At 29.3% G+C, this 20726-nt stretch overlaps 2 protein-coding genes across 2 annotated transcripts in view; both read left to right on the top strand.

The window, feature by feature from the left end:
- The window catches only part of LOC113370816 (cGMP-specific 3',5'-cyclic phosphodiesterase), a 141820-nt gene that overhangs the window by 60182 nt on the left and 60912 nt on the right, over nucleotides 1-20726 (top strand). The window lies entirely within an intron of this gene.
- LOC113370119 (MORN repeat-containing protein 4 homolog) lies at nucleotides 13202-13862 on the top strand (the record flags this gene model as incomplete). The annotated part of the gene is made up of 2 exons (XM_026610790.1): nucleotides 13202-13404; nucleotides 13595-13862. Coding segments are annotated over 2 exons (471 nt in total), but the record flags the coding sequence as incomplete, so codon positions are not given.

Here is a 20726-nt window from a genome sequence, read left to right as displayed (position 1 = left end):
TTCTAGGATTGGTATTTTGACATTTCATAGTTATGTATTGCACAGAAACGAATTAAGAGCTTGATATTATATTTTATTTCTAGATCTTTAAATGAATTTTTAAAACCAAATATTCTTATAATAGCAAAGATTATGGTTTATAATTAGCAGACTAATTTGTACATTCCAAAAATACTTTGCAATATAAACAAATATTTAAATACCTTAAATATACAAACTTGAACTCTGGCCGAAAAGTAAATATTACAACAATATTTTATACTGATTATGAGGATTCACATATCGTTTTTTAAGCACTTCACTAACACTAACATAAATGATTTTAAATACAAAAAATTTGCCATTATTTAATAATATTTATAATAATTTCCCAACGTATATAAATAATCACACGTGACGTTGGACGAAATTCATATGATCTGAATCCGGCCCGCACGATGACAAAAGTCAAACTGAAGATCAAGTGCAACCGACATCGGTTTAGTGAATAACGGCGGCCATACGGTGGCGCTGGCGCATACGTAGCAGAAGCGGAAAAAAACTTTTCTTTAACAATTTAGATTTCAATATGAAAATACATTTTCCAATTATTTTCAACGAAATAATTAATATATAAGAAATATAGGCTGAAGGACAACATTTCTAATTTAATATAAAGTTTAGTTCAAGATTAGCACCAAAACAAATTTGTTTTTAGTATGTTGGCTGTAATGAGTTTTTATGCAAAAGCTTCACTCGTAACTTTTAATAATATATTTAAAAATGGCAAATTGTTTCTTTTTAAATTATGATAGTAGATTTCAAAGAAAACATTTTCCACATTTAGATAAAATATATTTACTTTTTAGTACAACTTTAACTTGCAACTACTATTACTATACATGATTTTGATATTTACAACTTATTATTTCCTCTAAACGCAATAATTTGAGAAATGCAATAAATAAGTCATTTCAAAAACGAGTTTGTGTTTCCTGTTGTTATTTTACTAATAACAGCATAGCCCTCTATACAAATTTCACGTAAGTTTTTTCAGGCGTTATGCAAGTGCATTACTATCTCATGCCATGCGATTTCGACTTCTCTATGGAGCTCACATAACCCTTTGCTAGGGCAAACATTGTCGATATTTGTCATTATATTAATACTAATTTATTGTAGGTAAATAAATAAGTATCCAGACAGATTTATGTAAAAGCGCCTGCAATTTTACTAAAGGTACTATAAGTATATCCTCAGACTCTTATCTTTCAGGATTGATAGATGTTGTAGTTCCTAACTTAAGCTACTGCTTTTATTTTACAGATGGGTAATACGGTTTCTGCAGCCGAGTACGCTGCTACACAGATATTAAAACCCGACGAAAATGCAAAAGCAATACACAATCATCATCAAAGTTTACAAGGAGTCCCTCCACCCGAATGCCCCATGCATCAGAAAACTTTAATGTCAGGCTGTCCTGTGCAACAAGGACAATCAGATGTTAACCCTCTAAATATGATGCCACCTGCTAATCAGCACCTTCACCTTCACCAGGACAACCATTTCCTCTACCAAAAGAAAGGCAAGTAAGCACAATTCCTAAAGTCACAGAAGATGGTTCCGTAGCCTTTTGGGAATACCCAGCCAACAAATGTTTTGGAATGCAATGTTACGCAAAGGCTGAAGTGGGAAAAGGATGATATTAAACAAAAGGATATGTCAGACATCATTAAAATTCATAATGCTAATAATGAGCAAGCATGGCGTGAAGTATTAAAATGGGAAGCTCTGCATTTCAAAGAATGTGAATGTCCCAGATTAAAAAGTTTTGGTGGAAAAGCCACTGATTACAGTCCAAAGCTCGTATTCGATCCTGGATGGGTTATGAATTGCCTTTTGATCGCCATGACTGGATTATTGATAGATGCGGCAAAGAAGTCAGATATATTATAGATTATTATGATGGAGGTATTGTTTGATGATGAATACAAATTTGCTATTTTGGATGTCAGACCTGCAATGATTCTTTTGAAAATATTTGGGACAGAATGAAAGTTGTGTACATGCGGTGGACATGAAGGACGAGTAGACTAGGAGTTTAATGGTAGTAAATATCTTGAATATTAGATATATTTGTATATTATGTAATTTTATTATGTATTTATTGTTAATATAGTTTATAAAAATTTGCACAAGTCATACTGTATGACTGAGTTTCCAAACTTATTAATTATGGTATTTTAAATAGAATATTACATAAATTATTTTTGCTTTTTTGAAAACTTGTTCGGTATCTTTTGTCTAGTCACATTCTTTGCTCGCTTTGTATTTTTATGTTCAGTTCTTATGCTCTGAAATGTAAAGATTGTAATATGAAGGATCTGAATACATTACAATTTTAATATAATAACAGCAGTTTTTATTTTGCCACCTTCTCCTTTAGGGAACAATACTATGTTAGAATGGAAGATAATTATCTTTTAAATTGAAGTGGCATTAATTAGTCACAAAAATAATTAAATGCTTTCAAAAGCTGACTTATTGAAGAAAATTAAATAAGTATCATTTATGAAAATAAATATATTACTTGATCATTGTTGTCACATTTATGATCAGGCAAGCAGCATTTAGAACATAATTCACAATGAGTCCAAGTTGGCTTCACGCATCTGTTGCAATATTACAATGTACATATGTTCGACCATCTTTTGATGTACAAGAATTACATTTTTTGCAGTGTGAATTTTCTTTTGATACCCAATAATCACAATAGTTTGCAGAATTTATAGTCAGTAGATGGTAGAATGACTTTACTGAAAAATATTTTATATTTTGTGAATACTGGTATTCCATTGTGTATGTGAGATCATACCTCAATTCTATATTAGTGAAAAATCGAACAATGCTTCCCTGTTTTGATTTCTTATCATTGAATTTGGAATGATTTATGTATGATACCTAATATAATCATAATTTTTGCAATGAATATTTGTTTATACATTAATCTATTATATGGTTTTTCAACATTATTTTACAAGATTGTACTAAATACCTTATAATCACTCATATTCATTTCAGGCATGTTAGCTTTAATTAAAGATTCCATAAAGTAAGGCATTATTAGAAATACTGGTATTTTTGCCTTCAGATTTTTCTTGCCCATTAAGTGTTAGCCATGTTTCAGACATAATTTTAAGTGTTTGTGATAATGGTTCCAAACGACCACCAAATGGTGGGTCCATAAAGACACAAGTTTTTGTACCTCTGTTGAATCAGATGCAATAAGTATTATCTGCTTTAATAGAATTAGTACATTTGGAGTAATATGCATACTCATACCCATCTATCTTTAAAAAATCTTCAAATACAGTTTTGTCTTCAGGATGGAAAAAGTGATGATTGAAGCTATTATACCAAATAAATTCACTTGGTCCATAAAATGAATGAAATCTGGTATCAATATCAAGCAGCAAAACTTGAATATGCTTTATCATTCTTATTTATTATATATTCGTTATCAAAGGTGTGCCGATGCACAGAAAATTGCTGAAATTTCAAATTGACTAATTTACTTGCATTTTTAATGCTTCGACTAAAGGGCTTGCAGTAAAAAATTATGTTCTTACCTACCAATATCCTAATTTAAAAGCAATGTCTGTAATATCTTTAACAGATTGCTGTGAACAAATACTGTGCTTCCTTTTTATTATTCTGAGAGGCATTAACAAAGACATCGGATGATTTAACTCATTCGTTGATATATTGTATTTAACATTATGTTGTGTATGATCTTTTGAGGGTTTTATAAAAAATTGATTACAAGTGAAACAATAAGCTCGAAGTAAAGGTTGTGCATCCCTTATCTATATTATATAAAAATAAATTAAACTTATCAAACCATAATAAAAATAAAAAATAAACTTCTTGCATACCTTTTTCAGCATAGAAAAATATTCATCATGATTCAGCTCACTCATAATTGTTCTTTTCTGAGGGAATTTTTATCATTTGTCATTTTGTACTCATCAGCCCATTTGAAAAAGGGGCACCCTTTCCTGTCTCTATAGGCTGAACATGCATAAAAATCGCGGGTGGTACCATTTTTATCTATTTTTCTTCGAAATAGTAATGTTGGTCCATGTGCACAAATTGGATGGGTGCTTAAATCTTCTAGTATCACCTGGATGGCATACACCTTTTCAAAATCATTCATCTTGTGATAAATTATAGAAATATAAATAAGATCAGTGATAAAGATATATATTCATTTTGGTGATAATGTTTCTCTTAAGAAATAGTGAGAATTACTTATACAAAACAGTTTTATGATAGTGTCATTTTTTGTTGGTTATGTGATATTGAGCAACAACAACATGAAGTGTGCAACTAACGGTTGCAAGTCTGCAATACTACCAAATATCAAATCTTGCAACCGTTGCCTGTATGCTGCGCAACTTAGAACGGTGTTACTTTAATATCTTTAAGTTAGATAAATAGGTTTCCTAATTAAATTTTAACCCACTTCTTCAGATCAATTTATTTTTGTTCTTACATGTATTTTTTACACTTTTGCAGGCATATACATCCCGACACCTTTCACTATCTATACTGACATATCATTATAATGTATGAAGAATTTGTAACTTTGCATAAACCACAACTGTTGGCATGTGGTGTTCCTGAAATATATTGGCCCACTCTTTATAAAAAGTTAGAAAATGATGATTTAGAATCAAGCAACGTCTTCCAAGTACTGCAGATAGATTATGCGGATGATGTAAAACAACCTGGCGACCCTAATTTCACTGTTCAGGTAACTCATGAGCAGGGTATCAGTAATAATAATCCGCAAGATATATTTTTGATTGATCATGCTTGGACCTTTCGAATCAGTGATAGAAGAAAATTGCTCTCAGAAATTCCATCACTCAGAGATCGCATGGCCAGCATGTTGGGAATAGATAATGTAAATGATGTTAATGAGGTCATAGAATGTATTTGCAATGAAATGTGGAAATATTGTTTATACTATACCATGAGTGGTTTAAGTTCTGACATTGAGCATAGTATGCCTGTTTGGTATATGATGGATGAACTAGGATCTAGAATTCAACATAGTGATAATCCTAATGTTATTGTAACCCCATTTTTATATATTACGAAGCAAATCACTTATAGCATTTTATTTCCACTAAGAAGTATTGCCCAATATGAATATCTTCTGAGAGATTTTGTAGTAGGAATTCCTATTGAAAGTGAATATCGAAAGGCATTGCTTCATCCTTGGCACCCATGTGATTTTACAATGGAGAGTTTTACCCAAACTACACCTTTGAAAGAATATTTTTTAAGTGGTAGGATTGATGAAACATTACCTGTTGTTAAATCTTTTCCCACCTTTTGCTCAAAACCACTTAAGGTTTTTACACAATATAAATATGTACACAAATATCTGACACATTCTAACTTTGAAATATGTGATGATGAATCATCAGCGGATATATTATGGTATACACAACATTTTAAAAACTATGAAGAGTTATCACTTAATAGACCTAATACATTTGTAAACCAGTTTCCATTTGAAAATGTCATAACAATTAAGGATTTATTAAGTGCCATCTGCCGTATTGATAACATTGAACATCATGATGTAAATTCTTTGGAAACTTATCCAGAATGGCTTCCAACTACTTACAATTTAGAAACTGAGCTTATACAGTTTATAAGTTATTTTCAAAATAGACTTAAAAGAAAGCTAGATAATACATGGATTTTGAAGCCTTTTAATTTAGCTAGGGGTTTAGACACCCATATCACAGACAATTTGAATTGTATATTGCAAATTTGTAGATCAGGACCAAAAATTGTTCAAAAATATATAGAAAATCCTGTATTATTTTTAAGACCTGATACAAATATAATGGTCAAGTTTGATATTCGGTATGTAGTGTTATTAAAATCTATCAAGCCATTGCATGTTTATATTTATAACAATTTCTTCTTACGGTTTGCTAATAAATCATTTAGTCTTGATAATTTTGATGAATATGAAAAACATTTCACAGTAATGAATTATGATGAAAAGGCAACATTATTCCATCTCAAATGTGAAGAGTTCAAAATAGAATGGGTTAAACAATATCCAGACCATAATTATACCAATATAGAAAAAATGATTAAGCAAATGCTCAAACAAGTATTTTTATGTGCAACAAGTAAGGATCCACCAATGGGAATTAAAGAAAACCCACAATCAAGAGCTTTATATGCAGTTGATTTAATGTTGAATTGGCATCAAACGCAAATTAGACCAAAACTTCTGGAAGTAAATTGGATGCCAGACTGTAAACGAGCTTGCGAATATTACCCTGACTTTTATAATGACATTTTTGAATTGCTATTCTTAGATAAACAATACAAATTTTCAAAAATTATAGCTTTGATATTTTTAATAGATATATAATAATATTTTTTGAACTAAAAATGGAAGTTTTTATTGCAGCAAATTGAAGAGAATAAGATAAATGAATGAATATAATACATAAAAAAGCTCAAATGTTCATATTTAACATTTAATATTAGTTTAACTCATATTACAATATTACAGTAATCTCTCACCAATTCGACACTGTGATAGATCGATACCTCCTGTAATCCAACACCCTCGCGACCGAACTTTTTTGAAATTTTAACTCTATTTTCTATATCATATGATATGAAAGATATTTATGCATTTACTTACTCATTTATTTGCTGTGTTTTAAAAATTGTTTTGTGAGTTCTTACACTTCTTTCTATATAGTTGCTATAACTAAATCCCATTCAACATCACCAATCACAGGTTTTAAGAAGACTTCCTTTAGAATTTGGCTATCCACAGCGCACAAACTCCTGAGAGCAATAAGCATTTGGCCGCATCTCGTCCACCACTCATTTCTTTTCTCCAAATTGTATTGTTGTAAGGCCAGCAGAGTACTAACAGTTGAAGAATCTGATAAACTATCGGTTTCTGGATTCAAGCTGAATTCTATAAAAATATTGAAAAGCTACTAGAAAGCACTATCTTCGTAATAAAATAAATAGTAGATCAGCATTTATTATAAAAAACAATGTATTTTAAATAATAAGTTATGTACAAACCTTTTCTACAAAGAATTAATGTGACCATAAAATGTAATTCGAAATCATCTGCTTGCAAGTTTGAACAAATCTTTACAGCTTGTTTTAGGCAATTGCCTGTATTTGTATCCAACAGTTCATAAGCTCTGCAAATCATTCCCATATAAATCATTCAGAATATAATGTATATTATAAACTTAATAGTTTCAAACCTCAAATAAAAATTTGTAAGGTCTACAGGCCAGTAGACTGATTTCAATATAAATAATTCATGCCAAACATATGCCAGTAAAGTATCTTGCTGCTTTTTGTCATATTTCATGAATGTGGAATTATTTCGCGCTTGTTTCACAGAAGTAAGGAGAATTTGTGCAATTATGTCCAAAAATACATGGCCTATAAAAAAATTATGATATATTTCAATACAATATTTTTATGTTTCAATATCAACAGAATAATTGAATAAATTAAACTAAGTTATACCTTGCATATCAACAGCACATTTTAAAGTAAATTGAGTTTTGCGGCTGCTTCGAGAAAAATTTGCAATTTTGAATTTGAAACGATTTTGCCTACAATCTTCATGTGGTATCATATTTAATATTTTTTTCTTTGGTTTTCTAGGTCCCCTTTCTTGCTGAACAGCTGTAGTTGACAATATTTTTATTTTTATTTAAATTGTCATATAAGCTGATCTTAGCGATATATCTAGATAAGCTTTTACCTGTTGTATTCATTTTTGCTGATAGGCACCTTTGAAATCGACAATAAGGACACCAGTTTCTTCGTGCTTTATCTATAACGCAATTTTCTTTTCCTGCTAAAAATGAAGAAATATTTGAATTTTGAGTTTTGCTCTAAAAAATTCGAATACTAAAGTTGAAGAACCTATCCAAAAATCAATTTTCTGCCTAAACGTAAATATCCGTGACAATTTTGCAATCCACATATTTTTTGGTGGCATTGGACGTTTTTCTCTAGTTTTTTTTTGACAAACTGATAATTATGCTAATATAATAAATAATAACGCAAGAAGTAACATAATATTTATGAAGATAGTGCTGAAAATAATTGATTTTTTCCAAACAATTTCTATTCGATGCCGACTAAGGTTGTCCAAATTGGATAGATTTGTACTATTATAAATTATTTGTAAGTGAACTTACCTATGCACGTGTAAATAGCTGATCTTCGGACGCTTCTTTTGAAAAAGCAAGAACATCCATCGCAGCAAATAGCTCCATAATGTCTTCCAGAGGCCCTATCACCACAAACGCTGCATAGAAAGATCTGTTGATGATGGGCCAAGTTTATATATAAAAAAAAAAAAACACTTGAATATCCTATATACAAAGTACACGTATTGTGCACATGGTTGCTTTTATATCGCATTAATTGTTTATTTATATTTCTATTGTTTTATTTAAAATTAGTTGTATCATAATTTTTACCCATTTCTCGGAAAATATTGGAACTGCAAAGATTAACAAAACTGGTGTTAGCGGAGCAAAGAAATTGTAAATACTATTTGATGTTGGCGATCAAATGCGATCAAAAAATCAGCTTCGCATATAATTCACCTACAACTAACTATTATAATGACCTGTAAAAGTAAATATTATCGGGGTGCGATATGGTAGCGGCATGTCAATCATCATCTTAACATAAATATATCAGACTTTGAATTACCATTGATGGTAATAAAACACCATTGATTCTAATAAAAACTAACTTAAAAAAGTAACTATTTTTGATAAATTGATTTTAGAAGTACTTTATAATATCTTTGGTAATTATTAAGGTAGTTAACTTGGAAGAAGTAAATCGAACAATACTCTACAAAAACTTATTAATATTAACGTTGCTCTATCTATTATAATATTAACGTTGCTCTATCTATCTGCATTTTTTAACTTCCCGTAAAGTAAGTTATAGTAATGGGCCGATAATCGAAAATTTTTAAATTTCTTTACGTTTTGAAGGTTTCTGAACATTTTAGCATACCTCAGAAAAAATGAATGTGTCTGTGTGTTTTGTATGTCCGAATTTTTTTACCCACGTTTTCTGACGCACGGATCAACCGATTTGAATGGTTTTAAAAACATTCGATTCCTATTGATAGGGAGATGTGCCGATTAGTTTTTGGCAAAGGCCAAATCCAGCCGTTACGGATATATAGAGGATGGAATGATTTGGATTGGAATGATCCAAAAAACATTCTGTTTGTAATGATGGGGAGAGTGGTGCTTAGTTTTTGGCAAAGGCAGGTCCAGCCGTTATGCAGGTACCAAGCAAAATGTGCCAAAAATGGCAGTTTTCGAGAGAACTAAGCATCCGATTTGAATGATTATTTATTAACTTCCAAATATTTTTTTTTTGAATATTGAAAATTATTCCGATTTTAATTTTAATTCTGGCTAGAGTTCTAAAGCTCACTAATTACTTCAAATAAATAATTTGAACTTTGCTATTGAGTTTAAATAATTCTTATAAATATTACACAATGTCCTTCATTTTAAATTTGATTGATCGAGTTTTGTTTATTTACTTTTCTCTAAACATATATAAGTTACAGTATTTATAATAATCGATTTGAACACATTTAATATTTCTTGAATATTTTAATACGGTATAGAAAGTTCCAGCAATTTGCCTTAAGGCACGATGCCATACACCACTAGTTTATATTCAATTTTAGAAAATATTTAAAATATAATATATCATTCGATATTGATTTGTATTTCAAACTCAACTAGTTCATTGAAATTAATTAATCTTAAATATAGTTGTTATAAATTTCCTAGATCCAAATGTCTTGAATTCGAAAATATTGTCAAAAAATACTAATAATGCACATTACATTAGGTAATGTGCATACACCACATGTGTAATTTACCTATGTGGTGTATGTAACCGTAGTTTTTTCATTTGGATAGCCCTGCTCTAAAGCGTGTTGAGGTGTTAATTTATTATGCGAAGAAAGCGCGTAATCAGTGCTCAAGTCTGGGAAAATGTTCAACTTCAACCCTCTTCAACCATTCTAATATGGTTATTTTTATGGACATGACACGATGGCACGCGCCTGACAAGCCGTAATGATTTGTTTGGCAAGTCATTCATGGCATAAAGGGTCGCACAATAAAAAAAACAAGATCAAAAAATTTTACAATTTCAGAGCTAGTGGAGGTATAATGGTTAAGAACGTTGGCTAACACGTGTCACATGTTTGGTACTAAACTCGGCCAGCTCGGTATCAAGCAGTATGATATCGAATTCCACTTAAAATAAAATAAAATTCCGAGTAGAAATCCTTAATTTGAAGAAGCTCAGAATGAAGACATAAAGTCAAGCCTTACAATATCAGTAAGTCCTATTATTATCAATAAGGTGATCATATTTTTTTGAGTCAAAACCGGGACGGTAATTTTGAATTATGCTAATCCGAGAAGGGGGAAGGGGATGAATGCTAGCAAAATTAATATGATTGTAAAATAACAAATACTAATTAAAAAGTTAATACAAATGCGCCTTATTTAAATGAGTTTTTTTTTAAATCAGAATTACTTTATTTTTTTCATAATTATTTAAAAATAATTAGCACTTATTTGCATTATTCCAGGCAGTCAAGACGTTCATTTTCATAATTTTTGTTAATTTTCGTAAAATTGTAAATAAAAGTTCAAAATTATGAATGTGAGAGGCTATTTTAATCCACCTTTTTCATATAAGCATACTAGTTGTACATAACATTTTCAGATATTCGATGCGTAGTTGTAATTTTATTATCAAGTAAGAGCAAAGAATCAATTTAGACTTATAGTTTTTAGAAACACGGGACAATCCGGGTTATCAGAAGTCAATCCGGATTGTCAGAAAATAAACTCTTGAAATACAAGACACTTAGTTATTAAACCAATAGGTACTACGGTCTACATCTATGGAGTGCGGCTAGTAAATCAAACATAGCAATCCTACAGAGGTTCCAGAACAAAAATTTTATACTGATCGTAAACTATGTACCAAACTGATTAATACAACGATACCTGAATGTTCTAACTGTTGAAGAAGAAATTAACCACTTCTGCTCCAGGTACATGATTTGGTTAAGTCAACATCCAAATCTACTGGCGTGTGACCTGTTGAACCGTGTGACCTGCAACTGAAAAAAGAAGCTTTAGTAAAAATTTAATGTTATAATAACAGAAGATGCTATTAAAGAACAGTTATATTTTAAATTTATTGTCAAATGAAACAAAAAAATAGTTCGTACCTGGTTTCGGCGATTGTTATAGAAAGCGCGAGCGATCATATATGTTTATTCTTCGACACCGCAAGTACTTCAGTAATCGCACCCTAAATACACAACCTGACAGAAAACTACGCCTCATTTAATACAGGACCCTCCAAATGGTAATTATTAATTATAGATAAATTATCGGACTTCCACCATATCTCGTCATGATTGGATAATATTCAAATACATATTATATCCATTATTAAAAAAAAATAAATAAAAAAATATTTGAGCGGTTCAACTTTTAAAAGACTTTGTTTAATAAGATCACTTATCAAAAATATTTTGGAAATTTATTTGAACTCCTTACTTTTTAAAATATTGTGTTATTGATCATAATAGCTAGAAATTTTCGTTAGAGATTTAAAGAAAATAATAAATATCATTTATAATCTCCTCTATTATTATTTAATATTTATTTTGAAAATTAAATTAATCCCGTATTTTTAATAGAATTTGGTTTAATAATTATCTTTAACTGGCAACTATGGGTCGCGCTGCCATTTCTAAAACTATATATTTTGATGTGTATATATGTATAGATGTATATTGTTACCCAATAAACAAATTATCTGAAAATATTAATTTCTCTATCTTTTATATTTGTGTGGGGTGAAAACTTGTAATCATAAATGGGGTCGTCAAAAAGCTCGCAATCATAAATGGGGCCGCGAGTGACAAAAGTTTAAAAAGCCCAGCTCTAGATCTGTTTTCGAGTTTTCAAAAATATGCTAAATATCATATATAATCTAAAAATACTTCATTAATCTTTAGTATATTCCGCATAATAATCGATATTAGGTTTTTTGAAGACCTTGATTTTGAAAGATTGTGTTAATATTTAATGAATTACCCCGGTAACAGGTCTATTTTTATGTATAGTCAAAATATATTAGATTAGTATATTTGGCGTGTATGTATAGCAGAAATTTCCCTGCAAGTCCCCTGAAAATTTCATTGAGTTTATATTTGATATCCATAACCGCAAAATTGTTATCATACTGCTTGACATAAAACTGGCCGAGCTTAGGATTAAACCTGGGACTTTGTTTGCGCTATGCACGTTCTTTGCCATTATACTACGATGGGCTCATAACTTCAATTACTTATAATCTAGATAAAATAGAACATAATTATTAACTATTATTATTAATTTATTATTAGTTAATTACTCTTCGAATATAAATTACCTATTATAGCAAGAAGAAATACAAAAATACAATAAAAATTGCTCCTAACGTTTGTTTATTAATAACATTGCATGTGTTTGTAAAAAAATACCTAGTCATTAATAATATTTAAAAATTTGTTTTAACTATTAAAATCAATTACTCGGGAAGCCCTATATATAATCCCTGCCAGTGGCGGATCCAGCTTTGGCCCCAGGGGGGGTCACATAATTAAATTATGGTTTCGCAATACGATTAGAAAATCCTTAAACTTTAGGAGCCTTTAACTCCGCCGTCTATAATAAGTTACATATTGAATTTATAGAATGTGTTTGGTAACAAAATATAAAACTAAAATCATTATGAAGTCATTTTATTGCTGAATTAGTGTTTTATGTAAGTCTTAAGACAAGCTCAGGGGGGGGTCATAACCCCGTGACCTACCCCCTGGATCCGCCACTGATCCCTGCAAGTGCCATGTACAAATTGAATTAACCAACAATCCTATATCGAATGTCTTTGCAACGCCATTTCAAACTCTCAGTTTTGTTTTCATAAATTTTATAATGGACGGTAGTTATAATCAAATAATACTTATTATCGATATTGAAAAAAAATAATTTCAACGAATATTTTAGATACGTTATCCGGCGACGTGGTAAAAACAGGCAGTTATCGTTTTTCTGATGGATCTCGATATTTTGGGGAGTGGAATAAAAGAGGCCAAAAACATGGAGTTGGACATTTGTTATTTAAAAATAGAACAAGATATGATGGCCAATTTGCAAACGGGCTATTTAGTGGATTGGGAGTACTTTGTTTTGCGGATGGATCAAAGTTGGTATAATTTATAAAAAAATTAAGTTGTAAGTTATAATTGTTATTAACTTGTGAGGTTGAAGTAGATTATGGTTGTAAACTAATGTATATATAATATTAAGTGTGATTCCATCATAACTATTAAAAAACATACCTTTACTCTTGTAATCTCAATCAACCACCCCTAAATAAATTTCTTCCTCCACAGGTACGAAGGAGAATTTATGCAAGGCTGGTTCCATGGTCGTGGGGTCTTCTGGAGATCTGATGGAATGAGATATGAGGGCGAGTTTCGTGGGGGGCGTATCTGGGGTCTCGGTCTTGTCACTTTTGCAGATGGTACACACGGTTTTCCAAGATGCGAAGGATACTTCCAAGATTGTAGGTTGATGAGGCGTAGAAAATGCCCTATAATTATATTGCATGCCCAAGCTATTGGCATGTTGGCTAGGGAATTCACAAAACACAATAATTGATCTAAAAAAATAAAACGTATAAGAAAATAAACATATGGTAATTGTAAGGATAGTATTTTTGACTATGGAGTAAAGTAGCAGAACATGTTTATGAAGCAATGATGTTTATATCATTAACTATAAATAAATGTATATTTAATTTACCTTTGAATTTCACAGTTTTCTCATCTATAAAATCATTTATTAATGTGATTTAAAGATGTAAAAAAATCTTGATGCATAAATATGTTGTTCATAAGAACGTTTGATTCAAGTAAAGATAAAATAGCAAACCAAATTTATGTTTGAAGGATAACCACGGAATTCTATAGTTCATTCGATTATGTCCTTTAATACTAACTGTAGTTGCAAATCTAATTTTTCATTTCAATTTTGAAATTATACAAATAATAAAACTTAAGCAAACAGCGTTGCTAATGAATAAATATTTATTAATAACTTTACAAAATGCATCAATAATAAAATTTATAATTGCACATAACGGAATACATTTTGTTATATCCATAACATAATACAATTTATATATTACTCTGAATAGATATTGCTAGCAATGATTTGTTTGACTTATTCACATTCTTATCTAAAGAATTTATTTGCATTTTATTACACTAATATCACTTTAATTGGATTAGTTAACATAACATTAAAATTATAGATTAGGTCGAAATACTGTTACATTTTTAGAAAAATCTCAATAAAAATTAAAAATAAATGTTTTATAGACACTTATTTTACAAACTTCCAGTATTTTCTTTAAATTAATGTCTAGAAAAAGCAATTAAAAATTGCTCTAATTACCATTTCAATCTTAAACTTTTAAAAAATTGTCTTTATAAATCAAGAGGAATGTACTAGATCTAATAATGAAAACTGAAATAAAAAACGACTAGTTTATCTTATGGCAAAAATTGAGAAAAGTTTTAAGATGTTCGTAAATTTATATACACTAATATCTATAAATGAATGAATAATAAACATGTACAAGATCTGAATTCAAATGAAATAACTATTAAAATAAATTGTGGGCAAAAAGAATCACGTAATATTATCTTAACGAAGCTTCATTACCGAATCTTTAATAAAATCACTCAAACACCCATTTATATTATGGTCATTCTCTCTAGAACTAACTATTTAACACTATAATTTAATATATGAGTTGATTAAATTTGTTTTCAACATTAAAATTAATATATTATCAGAAAATAAGTACTAGTAAAGTTTTGCATATCTCTTTATGGCATTTTCAAATCGAAAGCATTTTCATCACTAAAAAATAGCTATAACAAATTTTATACATCACCTATTTTTTACCAAAAAATACTTCTCATTATAATTTTACATTAAATGCTTCATATGGTGATAAATTGGATATATCCAATATCTATGCCATTCACCACGATTTCCAAGAACTTCTTGTAAATACTGCAAAATAAATTTAAATTAAGAGTAAAAATTTTTTAAGATTATGAGTTATATGTTTATATAAATACAAGAACTAATAAGTGTGCTAAACTTACTACTTTAGGCCCTCCACCATGTAGTTATCACCAAATGAAAAAAGTATTTTTGTAAATTAATTCCATATTGGTATAAATTATATTTATATATGGAAAATAACCAAAAACGCCTAAGCTGGTACCACAATTTTTTTTCAATTGCAAAATTATATTTGTATTTTAATTTAAATCGATTTGATATGCCACATGTCACATTTATCTCATTGATCATTATGTTAAAAATACATTGAAAGTTGTCTATTGCCTTATAATTATAAAATTCAATGCTGTGATATTAAATATTCCATTAGGTAATATAAATTTAGAATAATAATGTCAATTTTTGTATTATTATGAAAGCAGACTTATCACCAATTCAGCAAGTCGTATTAGATATAATTCATCATCCAATTTTCTTCGTATTCTAAGACTTGTCCGCATTCTTAGCCCAGGGTATTAAACCTGAATAATAAATTGTTTAAAAATCGTCACTAATCACACATTAAATAATTAACACTTCAAATTTTCAAACACAAAAATTTGTCAATCTTAATTACATATTGTGCACGAATAAGAAAACTTGTGATTGAAAACTATGAAAAACGATTAACTAGACATAAGACAAATAAATTATTATTACATAGCTCAAATTTTAAATATATATTTTCATATTTAAATCAGATAATACTACACAAAGTTCTAAATACGTCTTAAAATCAGAGAAACTATCTTTTGAAGCTATGAAAAAATAATTCATTTTGCTCATGATTTGCGTATTAGTATTATTATATATTTACCTAATAATATTCTATAAAATAAATAGAATTCATAAATATGTAAGTTATAAATTTTCGCAAAGAGATAAATACGACGTTAATCATATCTCCCAATCATTCACTTCCACTAATTAATTCAAATGTTAAAAACGTTTACTTAAACTATATCACACAATCAGATTAAATACCTTCACAACATTAATAATAATTCTATGTACAAATATAAAACAGACAACGTCATAGTATAATAATTAAATTATTATTAAAACTAAGCTACCTATCATTATCACATTCTTTGATTATTTCCTCCCAAACTTTGCAAAATTAAACGCGATTTTAGCACCAATTATTTAAATGAAATTTATTTTTCATACAATCTTTTGAATAATAAATCCAAATTCTTTAGATCATATTTTGCTGTTCTCGCAAAAAAACAAGTGTTTGAGGTGTAATTGTTTAGGGTCTTGATGCAAATCCTTATTTTAAACGTATCAACTTCGTTAATAATAATTTTGAAAAGTACAAAAATTAAATTTTATAGTTTAAGATGGGATAAAAATAAATACTCAACATGAGCATAGTTAAGTGTTAATTGAAATAATTATTTGAAAATTAATTAAAATAATTATTTTACTCTAATGTCAGTTGTGTTAAAATTGTACGCATAACTAATAATTAGCAATTTTCTTCGTTTTATTGAATATACTTGAAAAAGTTTTGAAAATGAACGGACAAGTATTGAAATGAGTTGTATTTATATCCGAAACAAAAATAGCACTATTAGAAAATCCTAAACAACTCTCATCAGTAATTAATTACTAATTAATAACGATAAATCGGATCCAGAAACAACCTGAAATTATGTAGTATAATAAAAACATTTCTGCAATAAGTCCATAATGTTATTCGTGTGTGTTAGTAAAAATATTTTGGTTATTTGATACAAGAAAAAAATATGCATGGCAATTGAAAGTAAATATGAATAATTGCTCAATAAGATATATTATTCAAAAGAAATTTAATGAAAATAAAAATTTAAAAGATTATTAGATAATTTCATGGGCTAGTTATATATAGGTAAAGTTGAGTAAAAATTACTTGCCACTGATAAGTGCTTTCAAACTTTTAGGTATTTTTTAAATATCGTTATATTATCATGTGATTTTCGAGATTCGAACATCAGTTTATAATCTTTAATATGATTCCTGTTCAAGATGAAGAGAAATGATACGTTCAAAATACCATGCATATTATTTAATCACCCATCTTCAAATTTCAATAAACTTATTATCTTTCCTATTCCTACAACGTACTCTGTTTTTCAACGAGTGTCGTTTATTATTCGAGGATAATATTTTTAGTTGTCACAACAGAGTACAAATTTTACTTCTTTGCTTGCCTTTATGTTTTTTAGTGACGTTCGTCTCACTTCCAGCATTTGATGAGGCTTTGATTGTTTGTTGAGAGGCCGATTTTTGATGATCGGCTGCAGTATTGGTTTCAGCATTTTTGCCGCTGCCTGCTGTACTCAAGTTGGATGAACTGTATAAGGATTTTGATAGGCGAGATCTTACAGTTTTAGGCAAAACTTTGGTTTTTCGCAGGCTGTCGAATCTTCGACGGGTCAGTTCCATAGTTGATGGAAACTTTTCCGTTGAGTCGGAATTGTGCGTGCAGTTCAGCGTGGTTACGGTGAATTCTATGTCCTTGACGTCAGAAGATCCTTGAAATTTATATTTTCATCTTAATTAATTTTTTGGTAAAGTTACGATAACTAACAAATAATTTGAAACTACAAACAAGCTACCAATATAAGTTTCAAGCTAATATCAAATTTGAAATTAAAGTTATATGAAAATTAGCAAAAATTTTAAGTTTGAAGATTAAACTGTCTGTACGTTTCCTTTCAGCACTTATTATTTCAGAAGCAATCTAATAAATATACTCTAAAATGTTATTCACTTTACTATATTATATTATTCACTATACTAAGTAATAGTATAATAATAAGCTTAAGAAGAGCCTGAATAAATTACATTTCGCACAGCACCTGCTAACAGTTTTTAGATTTTCAAAATAGGTTCAGGTTATTTTGCTCGTAAAACCGAATTTTTGGGCGAAAACATGAACTTTTTTTTCGGAAAGTTGTTAGAAAATAAAGATAGATTTCTTAAATTCTATTTCTTATTGTAGGTACTAAAAATCACTTTGTCTTCTACATTAATAAGTTATATCATTAGCATGAGATAATATCAGTATACAGATTATCGATTTGGATTTTGAACTTAAATATTTATAATTTTATTCGTCTTAATAATATTCTAAAATTGAGATAGAAAATATTAGAAAAAAATATTATTTATATCATGAATTGATAATGAAAAAGAAAAACTACCATCGTCGAAAAAAATTCTTAAATTAGAAAACGTACAAGAAATTTGGCGATAAATGACTCTTCATAAATGAATTAGGTAGACATTTAAAAAAAACAATAATTAGCCTACCAGTAAATTCTTCGACAGGATTATCAATCGTGTCATGATCTATCCACGTGAGACCCATTTCAACTTTTTCTGCTAAATCTTGCCAATGTTGACGATTTTCTAATGTCCCATTATATAAAGGTCTAATCCAAGGAATGTATCTGATAAAACGCGATATAGAGGAAGGCATATTACGTCTATGAAACCCACTTGCATTTGGGGGAGTTCGTCTTTGCGCTCTCTGAAAAAATAAAAAAAATAAAATAGAAATAGAATAGATAATTTTCTCAACTACATATTACATATTACATACACCATAGGTCAAAAAATGTCGCTTAGGCACATGTGATTTTTGGATTCTAGGGATCAAACTAGGATACTTTGCTGAAGAAACCGTACCTCTAAAATTATTTTACAAGGATGGCCGATCCACCAATGCTCATGGTTCATCCCCTGATACACCCGCCTTGAGCGGTTTTTCAAAATTTAACCCTTATTTTTGGGTCAATGCACGGGACATCAGAATTCATTTTAGAGATATGTTTCCTTCAGCAAAGTATCTTATTTTGATACTTAGTATTCGAAAATCATATGTGCCTAAGTGGCCTTTAAATCGACTGGCCCTCATATATAATATAATATATATATATATATACAATACAATAGCGACTGCGATGCAAAGACAAAGAAAAAAGAGTTACTTGGGGAACCAGTCTAGAACACAGAAAGTTATTAGACTGTAATTAGGTTCTTGTTTATAGTAATCTGCGGGGTTAGTTTCAAATTAGGTAGGATTAAGGTTACATGTATTTCTAGGCCATTAGGCTGGATAAATAAATAAATTATAAAAAACATATGATAAAATATTTTTGGGTATCCATTAATAATTTAATAAAGAAGGTCTTCATTCTTCAATCTGACGAATCTTCAGTGCATCCAAATAAAAAGGATAAATCACAAAAATAATTAACAAAAAAAAAGTTAATATCAAAATGAAGTAAATAAAACAAATAAAAATACTAGTCAAAGTATTTGCGATCACACCATGGTAACTGTAATTCATTCCATGAATTTCATGACAAATGATGGGGCTATCCATTTAAAGACCTACAAACAACTCAATCCTTTATTACCTGTCCATCATGGCGACAGGTTGCTGGTTAAGCTGAAGCCTCTCCAAATCGCCCTGATCGAAGAACTCGTCAGCTACGAGCTTTGCTACGCGGTGTTGGATTTCCCATGGCTTCGCTATTGCACTCACATCGCAGGCTGTCATCATCATGCCGCACAGAACTGGAATCGGGACAGAAGTATTAATAGACATTGAATATAATTTGAAACTATAAAAAATGGAAATTTCGGAACAATTTAAATTTTATTGCATTTTTTTGAACCAGCGGTATTTAAACTTTTGTAACATTTGAACGATTTGATACAGGAGTTTATTATTTAAAATTCGGATATTTTCAAAACTAGGGGCAATAGTGTTAATGTTTTTGATAGCGGTCCTCGAAATGGTATTCAGGATTACGGTTTCAAAGTTTAAATGGAGAAAATTAATGAAAATTAATCACAATAAGAAAAAAAATGGTCATAATTGCACCAAAGTTCTAGGTTGCGCTTAAAAGCTCGTAACATCGAGTGTCATGGTAAATACATAGTTTCGACAACTTGTTAAGTTATCATGGTTATTAGTGTGTTTTACCATTTGTGATGTTAATAAATATATATTTTATCAATGTGCACATACTCATACCATGGATTAATAATGGTTTCATATACAATATTAGGACACAAAATTGTGTTTTATTATTATTATTATTATTGTTATTGTTTTTCTATGAAATTTTTACATATTATTTATTTAAACTTAATTTTTATAGTTAATTACCACTGAATGATGGCTAAGATGCTAGCCGAAACGTATGGATTTTAAATAAATAAATTTTTAAAAAACTCTCATACTATTTTTATTGATGTTACGCCCGAATTTTAAACTCAAATTAAACATTATATATATATATATATATATATATATATATATATAAATATATATCTTGTCAGTAAAATAATATTTAAGTTTTTTATATCATTCCCGAGATATTC

Source organism: Ctenocephalides felis, unplaced genomic scaffold (assembly GCF_003426905.1).
Source record: "Ctenocephalides felis isolate EL2017-DRISC unplaced genomic scaffold, ASM342690v1 CF-g0.4_SCAFFOLD_01492, whole genome shotgun sequence".
Lineage (NCBI taxonomy): Eukaryota > Metazoa > Arthropoda > Insecta > Siphonaptera > Pulicidae > Ctenocephalides > Ctenocephalides felis.
Note: the sequence above shows the minus strand (reverse complement) of the source record. Positions and strands in the feature narration are given on the sequence as shown.